Source organism: Drosophila erecta, unplaced genomic scaffold (assembly GCF_003286155.1).
Source record: "Drosophila erecta strain 14021-0224.00,06,07 unplaced genomic scaffold, DereRS2 tig00000283-arrow-arrow-pilon, whole genome shotgun sequence".
NCBI classification, from domain to species: Eukaryota; Metazoa; Arthropoda; class Insecta; order Diptera; family Drosophilidae; genus Drosophila; species Drosophila erecta.
Genome location: NW_020825217.1, coordinates 390,459 through 412,133, shown reverse-complemented (window position 1 = coordinate 412,133; position 21,675 = coordinate 390,459). Strand labels below are relative to the sequence as shown.

At 43.5% G+C, this 21,675-nt stretch overlaps 3 protein-coding genes across 7 annotated transcripts; 2 read left to right on the top strand and 1 right to left on the bottom strand.

Annotated features, from left to right (window-relative positions):
* Positions 1-244: 244 nt before the first annotated feature.
* Positions 245-2,207, top strand: LOC6555671 (endoplasmic reticulum-Golgi intermediate compartment protein 2). The gene is made up of 3 exons (XM_001982367.3): positions 245-755; positions 814-1,620; positions 1,688-2,207. Exons 1-3 carry the CDS (start codon positions 635-637, stop codon positions 2,083-2,085), a joined length of 1,326 nt encoding a protein of 441 aa, XP_001982403.1. The 5' UTR covers positions 245-634; the 3' UTR covers positions 2,086-2,207.
* LOC6555668 (arginase-1) lies at positions 2,143-21,669 on the bottom strand. The gene is made up of 6 exons (XM_001982365.3): positions 21,631-21,669; positions 20,922-21,546; positions 20,495-20,698; positions 20,247-20,433; positions 3,562-3,661; positions 2,143-2,618 (listed from the first exon to the last, which is right to left on the bottom strand). Exons 2-6 carry the CDS (start codon positions 21,124-21,126, stop codon positions 2,259-2,261), a joined length of 1,056 nt encoding a protein of 351 aa, XP_001982401.1. The 5' UTR covers positions 21,127-21,546; positions 21,631-21,669; the 3' UTR covers positions 2,143-2,258.
* LOC6555551 (protein elav) lies at positions 6,910-15,132 on the top strand. Of its 5 annotated transcripts, none has more exons than XM_026983160.1 (3): positions 6,911-7,262; positions 8,625-8,888; positions 11,208-15,132. In XM_026983160.1, coding segments are annotated over exons 2-3 (1,452 nt in total). In that variant the 5' UTR covers positions 6,911-7,262; positions 8,625-8,887; the 3' UTR covers positions 12,659-15,132. The 5 variants fall into 5 exon arrangements, with proteins under 5 accessions (XP_015008768.1, XP_026838961.1, XP_026838962.1 ...); XM_026983161.1 differs by lacking the exon at positions 6,911-7,262 and adding an exon at positions 7,282-7,867; XM_015153282.2 differs by lacking the exon at positions 8,625-8,888 and having other exon boundaries at positions 6,910-7,262.
* Positions 21,670-21,675: the final 6 nt, after the last annotated feature.

Here is a 21,675-nt window from a genome sequence, read left to right as displayed (position 1 = left end):
TCGCAAGGCAGTGCTGACTTTTGGACTTCTTTTCCCGGATTGATTCATAAGTTATTTAGTAATTCTCAAGGCGAAACTAAAAGTGCAGTTCGCTGGTTCCGCACTAGGTGGCGCCGCCACTCATTTGTACGATTTCATTGATCCAAGTTTCACACCACCAACCGCCCAATTTCCTATCCACTTCACCGGGTGATTATTGCTAGACATTTAGCCAGGCCTGAAACCACCGTTCCACTTCATCTTACAGGGTAACTATTTCCGCCACAGCGTCTGGCAACTCTGCTGCCGCACAGCTGTTCCGGCACACCGGCTGTAAATCAGGTATCCTACATTTGTTTATTTACGCCGCCGCCTACTTGCTAGGCCCCAGGAAAGCGTACAGCAAGGATCGGAGCTCGGTACAGGTCCGGAGCCACACACCTGCACCAGCGCACATTCCGCCTGTGCCTAATTGTACAGCGGGCTAAAACCGCGGGCGTGGCAGTGCCAGTGGCGGTCAGCTGCAACGTACGTGGCAATGCAACTGACATCGAGCTTGGAGGAACATTGAGCCATCGAGCGTGTAGCACTACGCCTTGAGCCGGGACTAGCCCCCTTCCAAAGCATTCCGAAACCAACTGCTCGCTCCACCAAGATGACGGCCACGTTGCGTTACCGCGGCGACAAAAGCAATCTCCTGGAGTTCGCCAAGAACTTGGACGCGTTCAAAAAGGTGCCAGAGAAGTACACGGAGACCACGGAAATCGGAGGCACCCGTAAGCATTGCAAAACACATGGTATGGCCACGGTAATCTCACTCCATCCACTCCACAGTATCCCTGTTGAGCCGCCTGTTGATCGTCTACCTGGTGTACACGGAGCTGTATTACTACTGGCACGAGACGGCCATTGTGTACCAGTTCGAGCCGGACATCGCCCTGGACGAGCAGGTGCAGATGCACGTCGACATCACGGTGGCCATGCCCTGCGCCTCACTGTCCGGCGTGGATCTCATGGACGAGACGCAGCAGGACGTGTTCGCCTATGGGACTCTGCAGCGAGAGGGCGTCTGGTGGGAGATGTCCAAACACGACCGGCTGCAGTTCGAGGCCATCCAGATGCAGAACCACTACCTGCGCGAGCAGTTCCACTCGGTGGCCGACGTGCTGTTCAAGGACATAATGCGGGATCCCCATCCGGTGCGGGAGGGTGCCTCACAGGTGCCTGCTGCCCCGCCGCCAGGAGCCTTGGCCTTGGCTGTGGACCTGATGGGCCAACACAACGTCCAGCCGGAGAGCAAATACGATGCATGTCGTCTGCACGGAACGCTGGGCATCAACAAAGTGGCCGGAGTGCTCCACCTCGTGGGCGGAGCTCAGCCCGTTGTGGGACTCTTTGAGGACCACTGGATGATCGAACTGCGACGCATGCCGGCGAACTTCACGCATCGCATTAACCGGCTCAGCTTTGGACAGTACTCGGGGAGAATTGTCCAGCCATTGGAGGGCGACGAGATTGTCATCCACGAGGAGGCAACCACAATACAATACTTCCTGAAGGTTGTGCCCACAGAGATCCACCAGACATTCACCACCATCAACGCTTTTCAATATGCCGTCACCGAAAACGTGCGAAAACTAGGTGAGAATGGGCACTATGTGAAAGGAACTGAAATTAATTGACAAGAATTAATTATTTTGATCCATAGATTCCGAGCGCAATTCGTACGGCTCCCCTGGCATTTACTTCAAGTACGACTGGTCGGCTCTTAAAATTGTGGTGGACAACGATCGCGATCACCTGCTAACCTTTGCCATCCGCCTGTGCTCAATTATATCTGGAATCATTGTCATCTCGGGGGCGATTAATGCCTTGCTTCTGGGCATTCAACGCCGTCTGCTTCGCACCTTCGCTCCGGTTTTGTACAACCGATTGAACAGTGCCAAGGCTGCTGCTTCGGATGCCGCTGCTCCATCGCCACTCTCCGCGAAGGCCGGGACAGCTCCGCCCGTCAACGAGCTTCTGCACACAGCCAACCTGATGGCCAGCGTGGACATCTCGGCGTATTTGCCCACGACGCCGCCAAAGCTCAAAGCCGGTCTCTAGCCGGTCTTTAGCTGTTCTATGCAACAGCGAATCTCAGTCTGCAATCCACTAACGAAATTTTTTACACAAATGTTGTATTGCCTCATTAAGATACGAAAAAAAAGCACACACTAATATGGCAAGAATGTTGTACATAAATATTAATAAGTTGAAAACCGGGCGAGTTGCGTTCCTTAATCGCTGCCAAGAATTCCGGTGTCGATGTTGCTCCAGCGCCCCGAGCGTCGGTAGCCGAACATGCTCTTCAGTATCTCCAGGCCGGACTCCACAGTGGTGCGCACGTCGCGCTCGCTGCCTAACTTCGGGTTGATCTCCACCAGATCGACGCCCTGCACCCGCTTGGTGTCCCGAAGTGCCTCCACGATGCTGATTCCCTCGCGGAGTGTCAGGCCACCGCGCACCGCGGTGCCCGTGCTAGGGGCCACATTGCTGTCCAAGGCGTCGATGTCGAAGCTGACGTGGATCTTGTTCTGCGGATGGAGGGCGTCTAGCGTCATCTCGATAATCTTGGGCACGCCCACCCGGTCGATGGTCTGTTGAAGGGCGGGACCATTAAAGGGAGTTGGAGAGGGAAATGAATTTTGTATGGCAAGTATAAAATTATTCTTAGGGAATGTCCCTCACTGCTCTTAAAGCAAAACCTTGGCTTGATTCCGCTCGTATCCTTTCCGATCGCGACTGTACAACATCAGCGATGGCACGACCCACTTCTCTGTCTCATTTTCGCATATCTATTGTGAAATATTCCAATTTCGATTGAATTAATGATCGACAATAAATTTGCAGCTTGGGCAAAGCCAAATCGGGAGCGATGGCATTAAACCATTTTTCAACAAATGTCGATTTTGCACGAGCCATAAATAATGGGAAACGAGCCGTCCTGACAAGGATGCGAACGCGGATGCGGATGTGGCCAGGCACGTAATTTGTGTGAGTCACCACCACCGTTTCCCATTTTCGAGTTCGGTTTCGAGATCCGTTTCGCATCGGATCGGAAGTCCCATTACAGGGGGTAATGGTAGGGTCTGCGACAACCCCTATAAGTGCCGAGCTTACATCGGTGGCCGCAGGACGAGTGATCTCTGTGTAATTCGCTCGCCAGTCTTGCTTTCAAACAGGAATAGGGGAAGAAACCGGAATTTCAAAATGTTTACAACTGGCGGCGAGACTGCGACTGCAAGGGATCGGTTCGGATCGGATCGGGTTGGTAGGAGCGAGAAACCAAACTGGAATGCAACGAAATGAAATGCAATTTGGGAAACGGACGGGAGGACACATGCTTTCTACCTAGGTGCAGATGCCTTTCTCTAGTTTCTACACAGCAAACAATAAATTCCATTTAGACCAAATTTAGTAGTGTACTAATGTGCGGAGAAAGGGACGAACAAATTTTCCGTGCAGCACCGCTTGTGCTAAAGTAATGTGTTCAAATGAAATTGTAATGAAGGTCAACGGCTTTTTGCTCAGTGCACTCACATCCATCGCATAGTAGCGTATTCCGACTTTGTTTAGGATGAACGCCTCGTAGGGGTCAATGTCCCGGAGTCCGATGTAAACCAACTGATCCTTGGGCAAGCTGAAATGGCAAGCAGAAGAAAGCACGTAAAATATCCTTAGCAGCTACAAGAATGCGTGATGGCAGTCCGTTGAGACTTTTCCTATACAGAACAGGGATACTTGGAGGAACGGGTGGGCCGCCGGCAGCTGACACGTAAGCAAATAGTCGTGGGATCCAGTCGAGGGATCACTGAACCAAAAGTACAGAGAGAAGAAAAAGGAGAAGCCCTCAAAGGACGAGTACGAGTACGCTGGAGTGCTCATAGAGCCTTGAGGAAAGCGCTCGATCCTTAATATCATTGTCAGGATCACTTTTACTACTAGATCTTACTAAGACTATCAGTACTGATCAGTTTCCTAATCATACATGTCTTGGAAGATTTCCGTCGAATTTATTTGAATTGATTAGTCAAACTGAAGACCAATTTGGACTATCTTTTTATCATTTCAAGTTCACCGATGAAGGGAATTTTACGGGATTAGGCCAATGTTTTAAAACTTCTAGGTGACTCGCGATCCACGACCACTCGACATGCGTGCCCCTGATTAGTAGGCCAGGTGCTGGGTATGTGGCACGATCGCAACCCTAAGGACTGCTCTCGAATAGCATTTGGAAGGAGAGCAGGCTTTCTGCACTGCTAAAAGGTGAAATTGTCTGAGCACGAAACACGGAACACGGAAAAACGGCAACAAAAACATGGCAGACAAAGGAAAACAATGCCGCCAATGCCAAGCGGCAGGGAGGGAGGGGCGAAACACATGCCACGATTCAGTGTCGAATGTCCTGCGATCCCCCGTTCATATGTTTCTATATTATGTGTCTGCATCCCTCGCCTTTGACGCTTCCAATGCCTGCATCGATCCTTCTTTGCTCCTGGACTACGAACCCGATGTCTTATGGTAATTTTTATGATTATTACAATTAGTTTCGGGGGAAGCTGCATCTGCCGCCGGCTGCAGATCGGATTCACTTGGATTCCGTCTGCCCAATCTGGATTCGAGATGGGATCATGACATTAGTACGTGGAACGTTAAAACCGCCTTGGGCGTCTTCATCTAAATGCTTGCAAGAGAAAGTTACTTCAGAGGAGAACATACAAACGAGAATTTCGAGTCCATGTTCCTGCCTCCTGGGGCTCCTAGCTTTCGGTGCAGCATATTATTTGGGTTGGTTCGTTTTCCGCCACGATTTGGAAACGCTAAGGGTGGGCTCTCTCTTTTGAGCCGGGAAAAAGACCAGACCCTCCCCTCCCCCAGGCATTTTCCAGCTTTGTTGTAACCTCGTGTTGTGCCTGCTTTTTAATCCCGCTTTGTTGTAACGCAGGCCATTTGTTGTTTTTGTTTTGTTTCTGGCGTGGCTAAAACGGATTAGGTGACCCAACCCTTTCGATTTCGAGTCTCATTGTACTTCCATTTTTCTAAAATGAATAAAAAAAGCGTATTGCCTATATTTGGGGTGGCCAGAAAGAGAAAACGGGGACAGCACGTGGCCGCCAACTGGGAATCCCATTATGGATCCTGTAGCTTTCTCATCACTGTTTAAGGGCGAAGTGGCTGCCAATAAAGAGTTATTTGTAAATCATTAGGAACAAACTATTCCTCCAAATGAAATTCGCCAATTCGTTATTTTTACCCCCACTCAAACTTACATTTGCATATGTATTTGTGTATTTGTATGCTAACCAAACACTCTGCGACGCCGATCTGTCTGAATCTGAATTCGCATATCTTTCGAGGGCAGCAATAGCGCCACTCCACCCCATTTCCGTTGCCACTGGCACCACACCACCCTTTGGAAGGACATCAAAAACCACCCCCGGCCCAAAGTTGCGTTACAATTCTCGCAGTGCAGTGCAGCGTAGATAAAGCAGACATTGAAATCCGATAAAAACGTATACACTTCTAAATTCTACGTATACGTCGTGTGGTGTAATAACAATAAAAACCTTTGAAGAACATTAGGAAAATGCCCAACTTTAAACCATAGCAAATTCTTCTCGCGAAAAGTTGCACCCCACACATGTTCACTGTACCTCACTTCGTTCTGTAAACTGGAACAGAGCGTCCGACTGGAACTGGCAAAGAAAAATCAGCACATGGAACAGGAAGTTTACAAGGATTGGGGGAGTCCGAGGGTGGCTACATGCATGTACATACACACATGTACATACATATACATATGTATGTACATACTATGTGGCGTGTCTAGTGGCGAATAACGAATACAGGAGCAATGAAGCACACGAACTAAGCGAAACGAAACAAAACGAAGGGAAACATGGAAAAAGGCAGAATTGCATTACTTCGAAACTAAACCGGCTCTTGGATATGGGTCCTAGGTCCTTGGTCCTTGGTCCTTGCTTCTGGCTTTCATTTCGTAGGGGGTGTACGAGCAATACGGCCTGGAGAAACCACCCTAGCCTTTGGCGTTGGTGGTTGATAGTGCAAAAGAATAATAACGGAAACGGAACCATAAGCCCAAAACAGCCCTTACAACGCGACTGATTTGTAAGGATAATGGTCGCATGCATCATAAAACGGTTGACGACCTCGTCGGAAAGAGCCAACTTTTTGCAATGATTTCCGATTCCTCCTGCTATCTGGGCCTCGCAGGATAGGTGGCCGCTATTTGTACTAGTTGAGTTTGTAGTTCATCTGTTAGGTTTACCAAGTCAGCGCTGCTCCAGCGGATTCGAGTTGCCAAACTGGACAAGAGAACTTTGCTCTCTCTCAATCTATGTATCTCCCTGCTTCGAGAAGGGGAACCTCCATTTTGGTTCCCAGTGTAGCTTAGATTGCGATTGCTCTACCACTCAAATGCACCCACTGCACTGAGCATCTTTGAGCCACGGCTTTGGCTTTATTTGGGATCTGTTTTTGTGCAAAAAGCATTTCGCATCGCGTTACAAAACGAAAGCATTGCTGATCGGTTGGATTTGTATCGAAAAGCATGAAAAACTTTTAATACAGCATAAACCACTGAGAGAGCGGCCGATGCGCAGGGGTGTATCGAAGGGGGTTCCTTAGCAAGACACCACTTTTCCTCCAAGCCCTATGCACTACACTTGGCACGACTCCCAACTCGTTGTTTCGCATTGGGCAATACTTTTCCAACTACAATTTAAGCTAAGACTTGGATCTCAGGGCCGATGGCTACATATCAAAACCCAGCTTTCAGGAGTACCAGTCGCATTGGCCCCTCCATCTCGGCGCACAGATACGCCCATGGCGCCGCTCTCTTTCGCTCTCTACCTTCCACTCTCGCTCTCGCTCTCGCTCCGACCACCATTGCAACCCCGATACGAGATGTGAGAGGTTGGTCTATGTGGAAATGGAAACCGAAACCGTCAATGCCTCAATTTCGCATTTCATTATTTCATTTCCACGCCAACCATCGTGCGCCGCGGTTTGAACGCTCCTGCCACAGGGAAAGAAAATAAAAGCAAGGAAAATCCTGAATCCTAATCGAATACCAAATATCGCGCTTGTGTGCTCTTTCCGCAATTGATTTTTTTTAAGTAGTGCATGACAATAACCGTTGAGTTGACTCCATCCGAAGTAACTACAACTGGAAGCTGACAACAGCCATTGGCCGAATCTCATCTCACACCGAGCGAAATGTAAGAATATCCCCAGGATTTGGATATCCACGATTTGTGCAACTGAATGAAAGACAATGATAACAATATCAATCAACAACAACTATGAAACTGAGTATTTTTTTTTCTAATGATCGCGTCGCGCTGCATAGTTGTGCAATTTACTCACTTATAATCCGCGTGTCTGCATATATCCATATGTACCTATATCTATTTTTTTGCTAGTGGGTGTGTGATGTGTGTAAGTTGTATACATTCAAACGAATATTAATAGGCAAAACAACAATATGCAATTCGATGGAGGAAAAAGCGAACCTCCCAAAGAGAGTGGAGGAGAGATGGGCGGCGGTTAGCCATAGTGAGAGGGGGCGGCCAGTGCGGAGATAGTAGATGTGCTCAGATCTACGCCTCTGTGAGCTGTGTATCTCTAAATAATTGCTGCTCAAATTTAAATCTGTGTGTGTATGTGTGTGTGTGCTTGCGTGTGCGGGAGAGAAGAGCGCTGAGTGCTAGAGCGAGAGCCAGTTCCCAAGAGAGCGCAGCTAGCATATCGATTTTATGATTTTATGTGCAAGGAGCATTGTACGCATCAACAACAACAAACGGAGGAACACGACCAACTAACCGTTAGAAGTAGACATTTTTCGAGCGCAGCGGAGAGGGTGGGAGTGTGTGGGTGGCGGAGTAGTTGCAGTCAACAAAACGCCGGTTGCCATAAAAACGATTGCAGGCACGCATGAATCAGAGCCATGTAGTAATAGCAATATTCAGCGTTTAGGATTTGATTCACAGCAAAGGAGTTTTCCGTCCAAAAACGACAGCAGCGATGAGTTTTTTTCCCCAGTGTGCGTCTGTATTTATGTTTGTGTGGGAGAGAGCTCGAAATAGGTAGATACCTATATACACACGCATTTATGTATTTATTATGTGTACATATGTGCCTGTAAAAACAATATCAGCCATACAAAGTCTAAACCCCTCCCGCCCACCACCTAACAACAACAAACATATCTAAATCAGTGCAGGTAAAGAGCGGTTGCTAAAGGCCCAAATAGCCTCTCCACAATAGAATTGTCTCAAAAAGTATTGTAATATATATAAAAGTATTCTCGCTAAGCCATATGTATGCGTATCTGCACGCAGACATATTTTTTGTATGTCTTATTTCGCCAGTGAAATATGAATTGAATGCTTTGGTTGGGGAAAAATCGATAATATCGATTGGCGATAACAATCGCACGCACACACACAGGCCCGCAAACACGAACAACACCGCCTACTATACCAAACAACTAAAACTACAACTACAACTACAACCACAACCACCAAACATCGAATTTACCGCCTTTTGTTTTGTTTTATTTTTGTTTTTGTCCACATCAGACGTCAGCGACGGCGACGCCAGCGTTTATTTATTAAAACCGATTACATTATAACAAACACCAAAGTCCTGGACTACCGAAGAGTGTGTGGGAGAAAAGCGAGCAGAGAGCAAGGAGGAGCGCCGTGAGAGCGCGCGCGCAGGATTTCAGATTGCAGAGAGAACTTAGCAATTAGTTCGCTTTGTTTGCCCAGCCAAACAACAACAACAATCAACCAGCTCCCCAAAACCAACAACACACACACTCGCTCTCTAAACTAAAACAAGTGAGTATTGAAAGACGACGGGCCGAACAGACGAGATCGCAGGACGAAAGAGAGAGTTTCTCGAAGGGTGCGGTGTCACGTCAAGGCAACTAGTCAAACCCCAACTGCAGAAAATGTTTAAGATAAATGTAATTTAAATCATAAGAGCTTAGCTATATTTGATATTTATGTGGTGTGTCCATGTGCATATGTATGTATGCCTATATTACACAAGTATCTGTTTCTTTCCGGATTGCAGTTCGGGTTATCGGTGCCCGACTCTAATTGGCTTGCCATGGCGATAGTTGAGTAAGCGAGACCATTGCTTGAGTAATCCTGGGTCATAGATAGGCGGAAAAGGGTGGTACGGGATGACGACGACGTGCGTGCGCGTGACCTTTTGACTCTTCCGTAAGCACCAGAAAAAAAGGTGCGAGCCGTGATGGCGTGAGAAGCCTATTCAATACATTTTGCTTGGGTCACCTATTGCCTTTAACAATGGATATACATATGTACATACACATAAATGAGAATAGGGGATATTGAAAAGTAAAAGCGGCAGCAAGAATAAACTTCCCAGTCTCAACTACTTGCTTCAATAGTCTAACCAGTCAAAATCAGCTAATTTTTGGGCACAACCTAGGAAGTGTCGAATGCGTTAACTAAAGCCCAAACATACTGTGGACTATCGAGGTCCTACTGTAGTGCCTATATGCAAATTAAATTGCTGCCATTTCCGTAGCGATCGCTTTTCGTCGCTTTTCGTTCCCTCTCTGTCGTACTTAGTTCAGTGAACCGACACACTCGCTGGTTTCGTTCCGAGCAGCAGCCTCTGTCTCTCTCGCTCAGCCTCTCTCGCCGCCCCCTCTGCCTAAGCCCCTGTTTCTGCTGTTTCCGCTCTCCGCACCCCTTCCTTACCAAGGTGCCCATGTAAATGGCGGAGCCGGCTTAGGGGGTGGCAATGCCGTGCTTTTAACCCTTATCGGTGGCAAATTGCGCTCGTACACTTGGAGAAGATGCCGTTCTACGTTTCGTTTCGTCTTGCTTCGTTTCGGCAAGCGAAGTATTACAACTTGTTTGGCTAAGGGTGGGTCTACCGCCTATTGCTCATTTATGGCGTTTTCCCAAGGGGTGCGGGTTGGTTTCTCGCATGTCCTGGGCCCTCAACCCCCTGTTCGCCGCATTACATAACTGGGCGGGGTGCACGGCGACACTCACTCTTACACCGAGAGAGCGCTGTAACAGTTTGCCGAGAGGAGTGGGTGACAGGGAGATGGGGAGAGGGGTCGTAAGAGCGGCTACAGCTAACAGCCGTGCCAGAAAGTCCTGCGCTCGCCCCAGAAGCATCCTGTTCCTGTGACGCGGCGGATCTGGTCTCGCTTTCGCTCCGCTACCTCACTTCCTACACCTACAGTGTATCACATGAATTTAAAACTAGTGAACGGATTAATTAGGAACGAACCGCAAAACAAAAGCTCGCTAATCGCCGACACAGCAGAAGCGTAATTTCAGAAAAGTTCAGTTCTTCAGTGCCGAAGGTGTGTGTTTGCTTTGGAGTGTGTGTTTTCGTGTCTGCAGAGCTTTGATTTCTAGTGCGCGGGTGCGGGGATGCGGGGGAGAGAGGACTTAATAGAGGCAGAGAGAGCGGCCGCGTGAGAAAGTGGGGCGCTGGGCGGCGCCTGTGAGCAAAGCTTCTTTGGCCGACCGTTATTCCCTGAACAAAGGAATAACATATATTCATCCCTTATCAGCAACGTTTCATCGAATTTTTTAAATTTTGTTTAAGTCCAGAAAATGAAAGTTTAGTGTAAGAGGCCAGATTTGGGAAGTGATTAATTGTTTTGTCGCAGGATAACCGCGTTTGTGTTTAATTGACGAGCATTGATACCTAAAGGCCTATTAAATAAGAGTTCACCGTCGGAAAAGTAAATAGTCTAGCTCGAAAGTAAACGCACACAATGCTTACAGCGTAATCATGCTGTAATATCCTATATGTGGCCAAGTTGCGGGTCGCATTTTCGCGAATCCTTACGTCTGGAACCTTTTTGTAGCCCCATCACGCCCCCACAAACATTTGAGGAACTATTTTCCTTGTCTGTTTACGAAATAGCTAGAAAATACACATATCACATCAACATCGTTAACAAAAAAACCAACTGATTGAGTACCCACTAGCCCATAATTGCCACTAAAACCCATTGCAAAAAAAATTACTAACACATCTTGCAAATGTTTTAATCTTGACATTTAACTATTCTTTCCATGCGCCTCCCCCTGCGTTGGTCGCGTCAACCAACATAAACTTCTCGACTCTGCCCGATCCTATTACCTATCACTCAGTGGACTTTATTATGGCAAACACCGGAGCTGGCGGCGGAGTGGACACACAGGCACAGCTAATGCAGAGTGCAGCGGCAGCCGCAGCAGTGGCGGCAACAAACGCGGCCGCCTCGCCCGTACAGAACGCAGCCGCCGTGGCTGCCGCCGCCCAGCTGCAGCAGCAACAGGTGCAGCAGGCAATACTGCAGGTGCAGCAGCAGCAGACACAGCAAGCGGTGGCCGCGGCCGCTGCGGCCGTGAGCCAGCAGCTCCAACAGCAGCAGCAGGCCGTCGTGGCCCAACAGGCTGTAGTGCAGCAGCAACAACAGCAAGCGGCGGCGGTGGTGCAACAGGCGGCGGTCCAACAAGCTGTGGTGCCCCAGCAGCAGCAGACACAGCCCAATACCAATGGCAATGCAGGATCGGGATCGCAAAATGGCAGCAACGGCAGCTCGGAGACGCGCACAAATCTCATTGTCAACTACTTGCCGCAAACGATGACCGAAGACGAGATCCGTTCGCTCTTCTCCAGCGTCGGCGAGATTGAGTCGGTAAAGCTGATACGCGACAAGTCGCAGGTCTACATCGATCCACTCAATCCGCAGGCGCCCAGCAAGGGACAAAGTCTGGGCTACGGCTTTGTTAACTATGTCCGGCCGCAGGATGCCGAGCAGGCTGTTAATGTTCTTAACGGCCTGCGACTACAGAATAAGACCATCAAGGTGTCGTTTGCCCGCCCGTCGTCCGATGCCATTAAAGGCGCCAACCTTTATGTGTCGGGGCTGCCGAAGACGATGACCCAGCAGGAACTGGAGGCCATCTTCGCACCATTCGGAGCCATAATCACGTCGCGCATTCTGCAGAACGCTGGCAACGATACGCAGACCAAGGGCGTTGGCTTTATTCGATTCGATAAGCGGGAGGAGGCCACAAGGGCCATCATTGCCCTGAACGGCACCACACCATCCAGCTGCACAGACCCCATAGTGGTAAAGTTCTCCAATACGCCAGGCAGCACCAGTAAGATCATCCAGCCGCAGCTGCCCGCTTTCCTCAATCCCCAACTGGTGCGCCGCATCGGGGGCGCCATGCACACGCCAGTTAACAAGGGTCTGGCCCGCTTTTCACCAATGGCTGGCGACATGCTGGACGTAATGCTGCCCAATGGACTGGGAGCGGCGGCGGCGGCGGCCACAACGCTGGCCAGTGGGCCTGGCGGAGCGTATCCCATTTTCATATACAACCTGGCGCCGGAAACGGAGGAGGCTGCCCTGTGGCAGCTTTTTGGTCCATTCGGAGCTGTGCAATCGGTGAAGATTGTCAAGGATCCCACAACGAATCAGTGCAAGGGCTACGGCTTCGTCTCGATGACCAACTACGACGAGGCGGCCATGGCCATTCGGGCGCTCAACGGCTACACCATGGGCAATCGGGTGCTGCAGGTCAGCTTCAAGACCAACAAAGCCAAGTAGAGCGACCCAAATGGATGTGGAAATGGACGCAGAGGGAGCACACCCAACCCCAACCATTATCTTGATTCTAAACAACCTGACCACACAACACACATATATAAATATGCATGGTATAACGGTAACTAAGCGCAACAAAACAGTATGTGTACAACACACAAGTAAAAAAAAACAAGAAAGTAGCAGGCAGGAGAAATACTCTTTCCACTAAACGACAACGAAACGGCGGAAATCCCCCTAAAAAACACAAATCTCCCCCCACAATCCTCCCCAAAACCGCCGGCCAAAAGCGTTGCAATAGAAAAATTCTTCTTGTTTAGCATTTAAGTAAACAACATTAACTAAACGAAGCAAGCAAAATAAGTTAAAGAGATCGGGAGAAGCAAAAAGGCAGGGGGTTGAGAATGAACAATGAGATTTTAAGGAAATATTGCAATATGAAAACACGCTGTGGCAGTGGCACTGCCACTGTGAAAGAAAGGTCAAAGGTTGGCACGGTCAAGCTAGTCACAAAGCAAAACAAAGAAATCAACCAAACACACAAACAAAAACGAAAACAAATTTAACTTTATTAGTAAAAAAGAAAATGAGAAATTTTAAAAATTTATTAACTCTAAGTAAAACGCAGCAATGAAATCTTCCAAACAAAAGAAAGCAAAACAACAAATCTGTTTGTTACACTTCAACTTTTTCTACCATAAAAACTTTGAATCTTGATACTAAAACCCAAAACAGAATTAAGAAAATAGAGGAATTCAGTGTCTACACTTTATACATATACGGTGCTTATAGGACACCAGTTTGGCTTGATCGAAAAGCGCAGGATAAATAGTATTTGAGGGGCAATTAGGAAGATCGCGCATATAGTAGATATACATACATATATGTATAACATGGAGGCTGCTACAGTATTACAAGAAACATAAACATAAAAACTACATACTTAATAAACGAGCACGTTTAATAATTCTAAAAATATATGTTTATCCATATGTATATGCGATAATTCTATGTCTGCCTAGATATACAACTAAATATAGAAATTTAAAGTGTTTTTTATGTTTTGTATTTGTTTTCTACACTAAGAAAACGAATTCCGATTGAATCAAGCCAAACTTATGTCCATTAAGCACAACTAAACTCAGTGAGAACTGAAAAAAAGAATATAGAAATCACGAAGAATGATTGACAGAAGGCCAGCGACGTGAAAACAAAAGTAATACAATAATTTATGCGCAAATTTAAAATGTTTTACTAAAGTAAATAATTGTTAGTGAATATTGATACTGTAAATGTGCGCGTGTGCGAGTGTGTGCACAGGTGCCTGCAGATATATAGTCCGCTATGTACGACGCATGCTGGCGTAGGCACACCTTATATACTTTATATAATGTATAGTTCAAGGAGCAAGTAAGCATAAACAAAAAGAAAAACCAAACACTTGCTAAACCGAAACAATTTTAGCATTAAAAACCAAGCGTAGCACAAAAAATTACTAAAAACCAAAAAGTAGAGCAGCAGCAACCATTTTTTATATAACAACAAAGTAAAAGGAAAACCAGTGAGGAGGCAAATGTTCTCGAAGGATGCAAGCAAAAGTATAGCAAAGAGGTTTTTCTAGCTAAGTAAGGTGCTAAAGGACAGAGAAAATGGCTCCGTATGGACAAGGATTAATCCGCATCCTGCTTATATAAAACCCCAAAAAACCCGTGTCCAAACCTACATCTTTTGTGGATCTTTTGCGTTACTTTATCAGTTGATATATTCTGTATATTTCTTTGCTTCTATGGATAGTTGAAGCGAGAGAGTAAGACACACCACACACACAAACATCAGCATATATAATTTCGATTCTGGACTCTATATTCCGTTTTTGAATTTGAATTTGGTTTTGTTTGATTTCATTGTTTGCTTTGTACACGAATTGAATTTAACAATAAGCTTTTGCATCCAGCCCATAAAACCAGTCAGACCCAAACCATGCATATTTATACAAATGATTTGTGTTTAATTTCCTTATAAAGTTTACCTTAGGAAACTCCCAACCGTTTTGAGTTCACTCTCCAAATAGCATAAATTCTTGACCTAAGTTTCAACAAACATTGAACAGAATTGAACGGAATCCAAAAAGCGAAATAGGAATTTATTTTACTTTGATTATTCTTACGTCACCTAACGCTATGTGTAATCGGAAGTATGTATATTACCATATATATTTATATATATCTATTTTTTTTATAATTATAGGGTAAAAAATATTTTTTGTTTGAACAAAATTCGCAACAAGAACTCTAGTCAGAAGATGGAAAACAAGAATATTATTATGATGAGGCAGCCGCATATAGGGAGGAAAAGTAGATCAAAACCAAAAGAACTATGGCAATTTCTAGCTAATAAAATAATTGAATGATAGAAGCCGCCTGCTCTTCCCTTTCCAAAGATTTACCCACTTGAAACCTCTAAGAAAAAAGAAGCAAGGCAAAAGGAGATTTCCAGATGAAAATGCAATACATTATACACAATCAACTAGTTTATTTATATATACCCACTTAAGAACACACTGTGGGACAGGAGAAAATGAGAACAGAATAAAATCTTGTGGAAGCGATAGTACTTGATTTTGTTTAGTTCGTATTTCTGTCATCACATATTTTTACACGCAACAGACACAATTCTTAATTTAATTTAATTAACCAATCCTTATTTGCATACATATATATGTATACATATTTGTTTGTCATTGATGATCAAATTAATTGTATTAATTATAATTATTGTGCAATAGTTTTAAAATGCAACTAAAGGCAAAACACAGCAACAAATTTTCAAGTATCTCAAATTATAATTTCATTAGGTGAGGAAAACGAGAAATGAAATATTTGATCTTATGTAACATAATTGTATGATTATTCTATACACCGCAAGCAAAAGAAAGAAAGGCAAGCCCAGCAACAACAACAAAATTTACGAAAATTTATACAAAAATTATTTTTTAAGCGAAATTGTATATGTATCACCTGCATATACATATTAATATCTCATAATTTTTCTTTACCAATTTACCTATTAAGTAAGCAAAGAGCCAAGAAAACAAACGAAAACGAAACAAAAAAGATTATTTATTGTATTTTATAATTACGTAATTTTATTTAATTCAATTTGAATTCAATATTCCCTTGATTTAAACAAAGCTACAAGGAACAAGAAGATAATGATATGATAAAGAATTAGTCTAATTATACACACAACACAAGAACAGAGAGACAACAAGATAGATAGAGAGAGAGAGAGAGAGAGAGAGAGAGAGAGCGAGATAGATAGAACGATCTATACAAATCTATATAAATTCTATAACTTCGAAACTCTCTCTCCTCCCATTCTCCCCTTTTCTTAATATGTCTCACTTACTCTAATGTGCGGCTTAAATTTAATTTTATACGTTGTCTTTCATTTCGTTTTTCATTTCGATTTCGTTTTACCAAAAACCCATTTATGTTTCAACTTTAGTTTAAATTTATGATTTTATGCTAAACCTACTGGAATTGTCACAGCAACAACAACACAACAGAGCTATTTAGTTGATATTCTAGCTATATACATTCTGTGCGTACGTTACGTTATTGCAAACTCCTGTGAATCCTATCGAATGAATATTTATATTTTGATTATTATTTATTTATTTATTTTTTTTTTGGTTTGTGTATTTTGCTTTTTTGTCTAATTTTGCAACGAACATGTTTACTCTTATGATTTTATTTGATTTCCGCACCAAACAAGTAAAAGAAAAACCAAGAAAAATTTTCTTTCAATAAAAAGAAATCTTGATGAAAATTTTAGCATCATTTTTATTTGTTATTTTTTGGTTTTGTTTGTTTTTTAAACTGTACGACCCACGATTAACAACAACTTATTTTCCAAATCCTATATTTTGTTCCCCCTCTCTGTCTCTCTCTTTCTCTCTCTCTCTATTTATATATATTTCTCTCTCTGTCTATTTGAAAGACCTTAAATCCTCTGACAGTCACATGAAGATGAAGGAATCGATCTAGTCAAGGCCCATCTATAAAGAGGTGCCATCGGAATCCGTTGATCTCAGCTTAACAGAAAAGACATCCCAGACATTCCCAGTCAGTAGTCAGTCAGTCAGTCGTGTCGTGTTCGGCGTAGTCCTCGTAACTCCACGATCTAAAGGGGTATCCCCCGTGTAAAAAGAGCCCAAAGACATGCATTCCAGTTTTTGTTGCTTGGTGTAGACTCTGCCAGTTGCGATATTATTTACGTGCAAAGAAGAATACTTTTAATTTGTGTAATGCCATTATGTTTAGCGCTTATGATAAATGAATCTCATAGTTTAGTTTAGCGGAGAAAGTACGGTCACCTCTCCCTTAATTTATATATTTGTGGGTTGGGGATATTCGAAATATTGCAACAATTTCTGTGTATGATTTTGTCCCGCATCTCTGTATTGCTTAATTCTGTGTAATTTTTGTAATTCTTAGAGCACAGTTTATCTATCATTTCGATGGGCAGAGAACTGGAGATGCTTAGCGATAGCATTAACGAAACACAAAGGATACCTTTACCAATCATTAACAAATATATAAATATACCTTTCTATATATTATTATGATTAAAATAATGACGACGTCGACGGCGAGAAAGAGGAAACTATTTAATTTATTTTATTAACATATTTATATCGATTAATTAATTAATAATATTTATCACATTTCAAATGATATTTCAAAATGGAAAACACTAAAAAAACGAATACAAGCAAATGCGAAAAAGATATTAATATTATAAATGTATTTAAAAATATACGATTATGAGTTTTTCTTGCTTTTTGCATATATATGTATTTCTCTCTATATAGTACATATCAGACACACCAAACTTTTGTTTCAAGATTAAGTTCGACTACTGATTTATTTAAGTTTCAGTTCAGACTATTTTGGATATTCTTTCAAAGTTATTATTGAGTTACACTTTTGATATCGTCTTTGGTACAATATAGGTTGGGTGTTCTTTGCGTTCTTCAAATTGTTTATATTAATATAATAACATTTTTCATCGCAGACAGCTTTCTGTTCGATTTATGGTTCCTTTCTACCAAATATATTTTGTACAGTGTATGTCATACTAACACACACCCACATTACACACTCAATTTCCAAATATGCCTAAGTTTGTTGTGTGTTCTCTCTCGAAAAGAGTATGCCCTTTGTTGCTCTTATGATTTCGCGCAGAGTATTTTCACGTACGCTTTTTTGCTCCTAGTGTATTAAGCCAGCTGAGAAGGAAGATAAAACTATGTGATGATGATATGGCATTACGTTATAAGGAAGTCAAACTGCTCCGATTTTGGCACTTAAGTTGTTCCCCTTCCGTTCCTTCCGTTGTGCATATGTATGCAGCTATACACATGTATTTATAAATATATTTATATATTGATGTGTATATAGGTATACATATATATTACCGATCGATATGTAGCCGATTTTGGTTTCCGGAGTTCCGGTTTTAAGTTTTAAGTTTGTTGTTGCCGTTGTTATACATTGTATTGTACGTATCCTCACTTACTATTTTTGTTTCGTGTGATTTTCGGTAAGTAATCGGAGAAGATAAAGATAGCGCATCGAAGATCGGAATAAGCCTAACGCCGATCTCTACTAATTTTGGCACACATTTTTTCCTAATAAACATTTGGCAGCAAAACTGATGATTTCTCTAAATGGTTTCTTTCTCGTTTTATTGATCTGTTTGTAGCAAAATAAAAACTGTAAAGCTAACACATGCATATCCTGCAGCAAAAAGTATAATCATTTATAAAGAATTTTCTAATTTATTTCTTTCTCTTGATTTATTTCCAGGTGTGTGTTATTGTTGTTCGTTCGATTTTGAATTGAATTTATGAAAAAAGAAACAACCAAAAAACATTTTCAAACACATTTCCTCAAGTTGAATTTCAATTGAATTAATTGATTACTTGGTTAAAGCGATAATGATTGTGTATATATATTGATTGATTAACACTTAATATTAACTGTACTTATTTAAAGCATATACCACAGATGTCCACTGATCCCAGTCCCTTATTCCAAATCCCGGAACTATCCCAATCGATGCACATACATACATGATTTGTACTCCCTCGTACACGTACATAAACAAGGAATCACTTACGTTTCGGATTGTATTTTCAATAAGAAAATCTAAGCGAGCAACAGATTATTTTGAATTTCAAGGAATTGGAACTTAAAGGCTTTTTCTAGTATCTATAGTATATTTCATTTTTAACCAGCAAAGCACAATCCACCGTCTTCACAATCACTACTTATCAGTATTTAGGGTAGTCAGATAAATTAACAGCGAACTTTTATACCCTTGCTAACGTTGAGTCAACATTTGTTTTTACATAGATCCAGATGCCTTTTATCTTTTGAAACATTAAACATCAAATATATTGGTATTATTTAAAAGACTTCATATTTTTCAAATACAATCGTAGAAGCGTTAAAGTATTTATTCTGTGTAAGAAATATTATTTGGAGTTATACTCAATTGAGTAAGCAAATTAATATATTTCTTGAGTTAATTAGGAATCTCCGACTGATGTAAATAAATCTGATTTCGATTTTCATTCTTATTTCGGTTTTCATCTTGTGCCAGTCATTCGTCCGTACAATGTGATTATTTGTGATTTGTCATATATACATATAGGAATATTCCTAGTATAAACCTTTGTTGTAAATTTTGAGTTCGAGTCGAGAAGAATTTAAGTTTTATCCCAATGCCAATAAGCCGAGGAGCAAAAGCCTCGACCACGCCAACCCCCCACCCAGTGGTCCTATCTATATATAATGTCTAGTTATAGAGCGCCATATAGATACGATGTTTTATCGTGAAAACGTAGAGCTGAAATCTTTGTTTGATTTCCGGGATTTCCCGCAGCTTCCTTATTTACATTGTGATCTCTGATTTAATCCTTCTTCGGTTAACATTTTGAATACCTTTTCGACTGACTTTCCAAAAATCGAAAGAAAAACGGAAACTGCCCAAGGCAAAAGCAATGTGTAAATTAAATAATCTAAAAATAAGCAAATTAAAGGTTGATAGCAACTACACGCAAAGACTGAGGCAAGCACAAAAAACAAAAATGAAAACAGAGAAAAATCGAAAAATCGAAAAACAGGAGGCAAAGCAGAGTCAATAAAAAGAAATAAGTCATAGTACGTTAAGGCAACTGTGATAAGGCGAACAAACCCCCCGCCAAGAACCCCCCTTCAGCAAACCACCACCCAAAAAAAAAAAATATATATTAAGTACAATACAATGGAATAAATGACACTCCGAGAGACTTAAGTGCGACTTGTCTAGCCGTAAGACGATCTCTGAATAATGTACTTTTTGCGCTGCGTTGTGTATTGGTGTTTTCGTATTAACGCAAATAGTGCTCAAACCCACTTTGATCTGAAGCATTGACTAATCATTTTTGCCCTGTCACCGTTGACTCGAAGACATTATTTTGAGAAGAACGGACTGAGTCATTTGAAATGCAGTGTAAAAAGCGCATTATTCGTACACTTACCAGTTGGGCGCGATTTCCTGGAGGCCAGCGTGCTGCCAGGTGTTACGGAGCTGTTCCAACAGAAAGGATACGGGCATCCCATGGATGTTGCCCGACTGCGAGGTGCTATGCAGATTGATGTCCGCATGTGCGTCGATCCACACCAGGGACAAGTTCGGCGTGTGTTGCAGGTGTCCGGCCACGGATCCTGCAAGGCGATTCCATTGTGGATTCTATCATTGGACGTGGGATCGAGGTTGGTCACTCACCGAAGCCGATCGCATGATCACCACCAATGGCCAAAAACTGCGTGTTCTCCACGAGCATGAGTTTCACCTGTTCAATCAGTGCCCGATTGCAAGCCATGAAATCCGCGTAGTTTCGGATGTGGTGGTAGTGCACACGCTGCTGTTGGAGAAGGGGCTCGTCTACGGCGTACTGTAGGTTTCCGTAGTCCCGTATCACCAGGCCATCTGGTCAATAAACACATATATAAGTCCCGAAACGAAATGGTTGTTTTAATTACGAAGGAAATGTCCTGCGATTGACCTGTTGCTTGCATGTGCAGTAAGAGCTTCTATGATTTCCTTATTATTCGAATCAATACTATGCAACTTGTAGAAAAATGGGGCTTTTCGAAGCCAGCAATCGCTTCTTCTGGAGCCGAATCCCTTTGAAGGAAGGTAGCTGACTCACCATGACTGCTCTGAAGCACCTGACGCAGGCTGCTCTGCCGGAGAAGATCTGGCGCCAGTTCCACGCCCTGTTTTCCCTGCCCCTTTGCGAAGGGCACTCCAATGATGCCTAGAGATTGCGCCGGTTCCCTGGGAGCTGTGCTTCCGGTGCTCTTGAGCCGGTGCAGGCGGAGAGACCTTGAGGCAAATTTACGGCTCCACCACATTTCGCATGCGATCTAGGATCTCTTAGATTGGATCTGCTCGCAATGCTATAAAATCCACGACTGCGATGCCAGAATGGAAGAGACAACAACGGCGGCGACACAACGACAAAAAGCGCAAATGACAACTATCTATTCGGTTCTGGACCCCCTGATAAAGCTTGAGCGGCAGTTCAGCTGGGATCGGCGGACATTGTAGTTACTGTTGCTGTAATTGCTGTATGAGCAAAGTGAGAGCCACTGGATGGGCGATAAGGCGGCTATCGCCAAATGACCTTGATCCTGGCTCGGACGACAACAGTGGCGAAGGCAATAGCCCAACTGGGTCATACAATTCATCTTCTGTAACTCAGAGTTCTTTATATTAGGCCTTACGCAGTTCCTTATCAGTTAACGTTCCCAAGGTGTTACACATCTAAAATGCTATTGGAGCAAAAAGGAATACAAAGGCAAATTAACATAAATCCAAATACTAGTATTACATATCGATGGGGACTGTTTCCATACCGTTTTTTTCATCTGATCAGGAAGCTTGCGACGGATTAGATTACA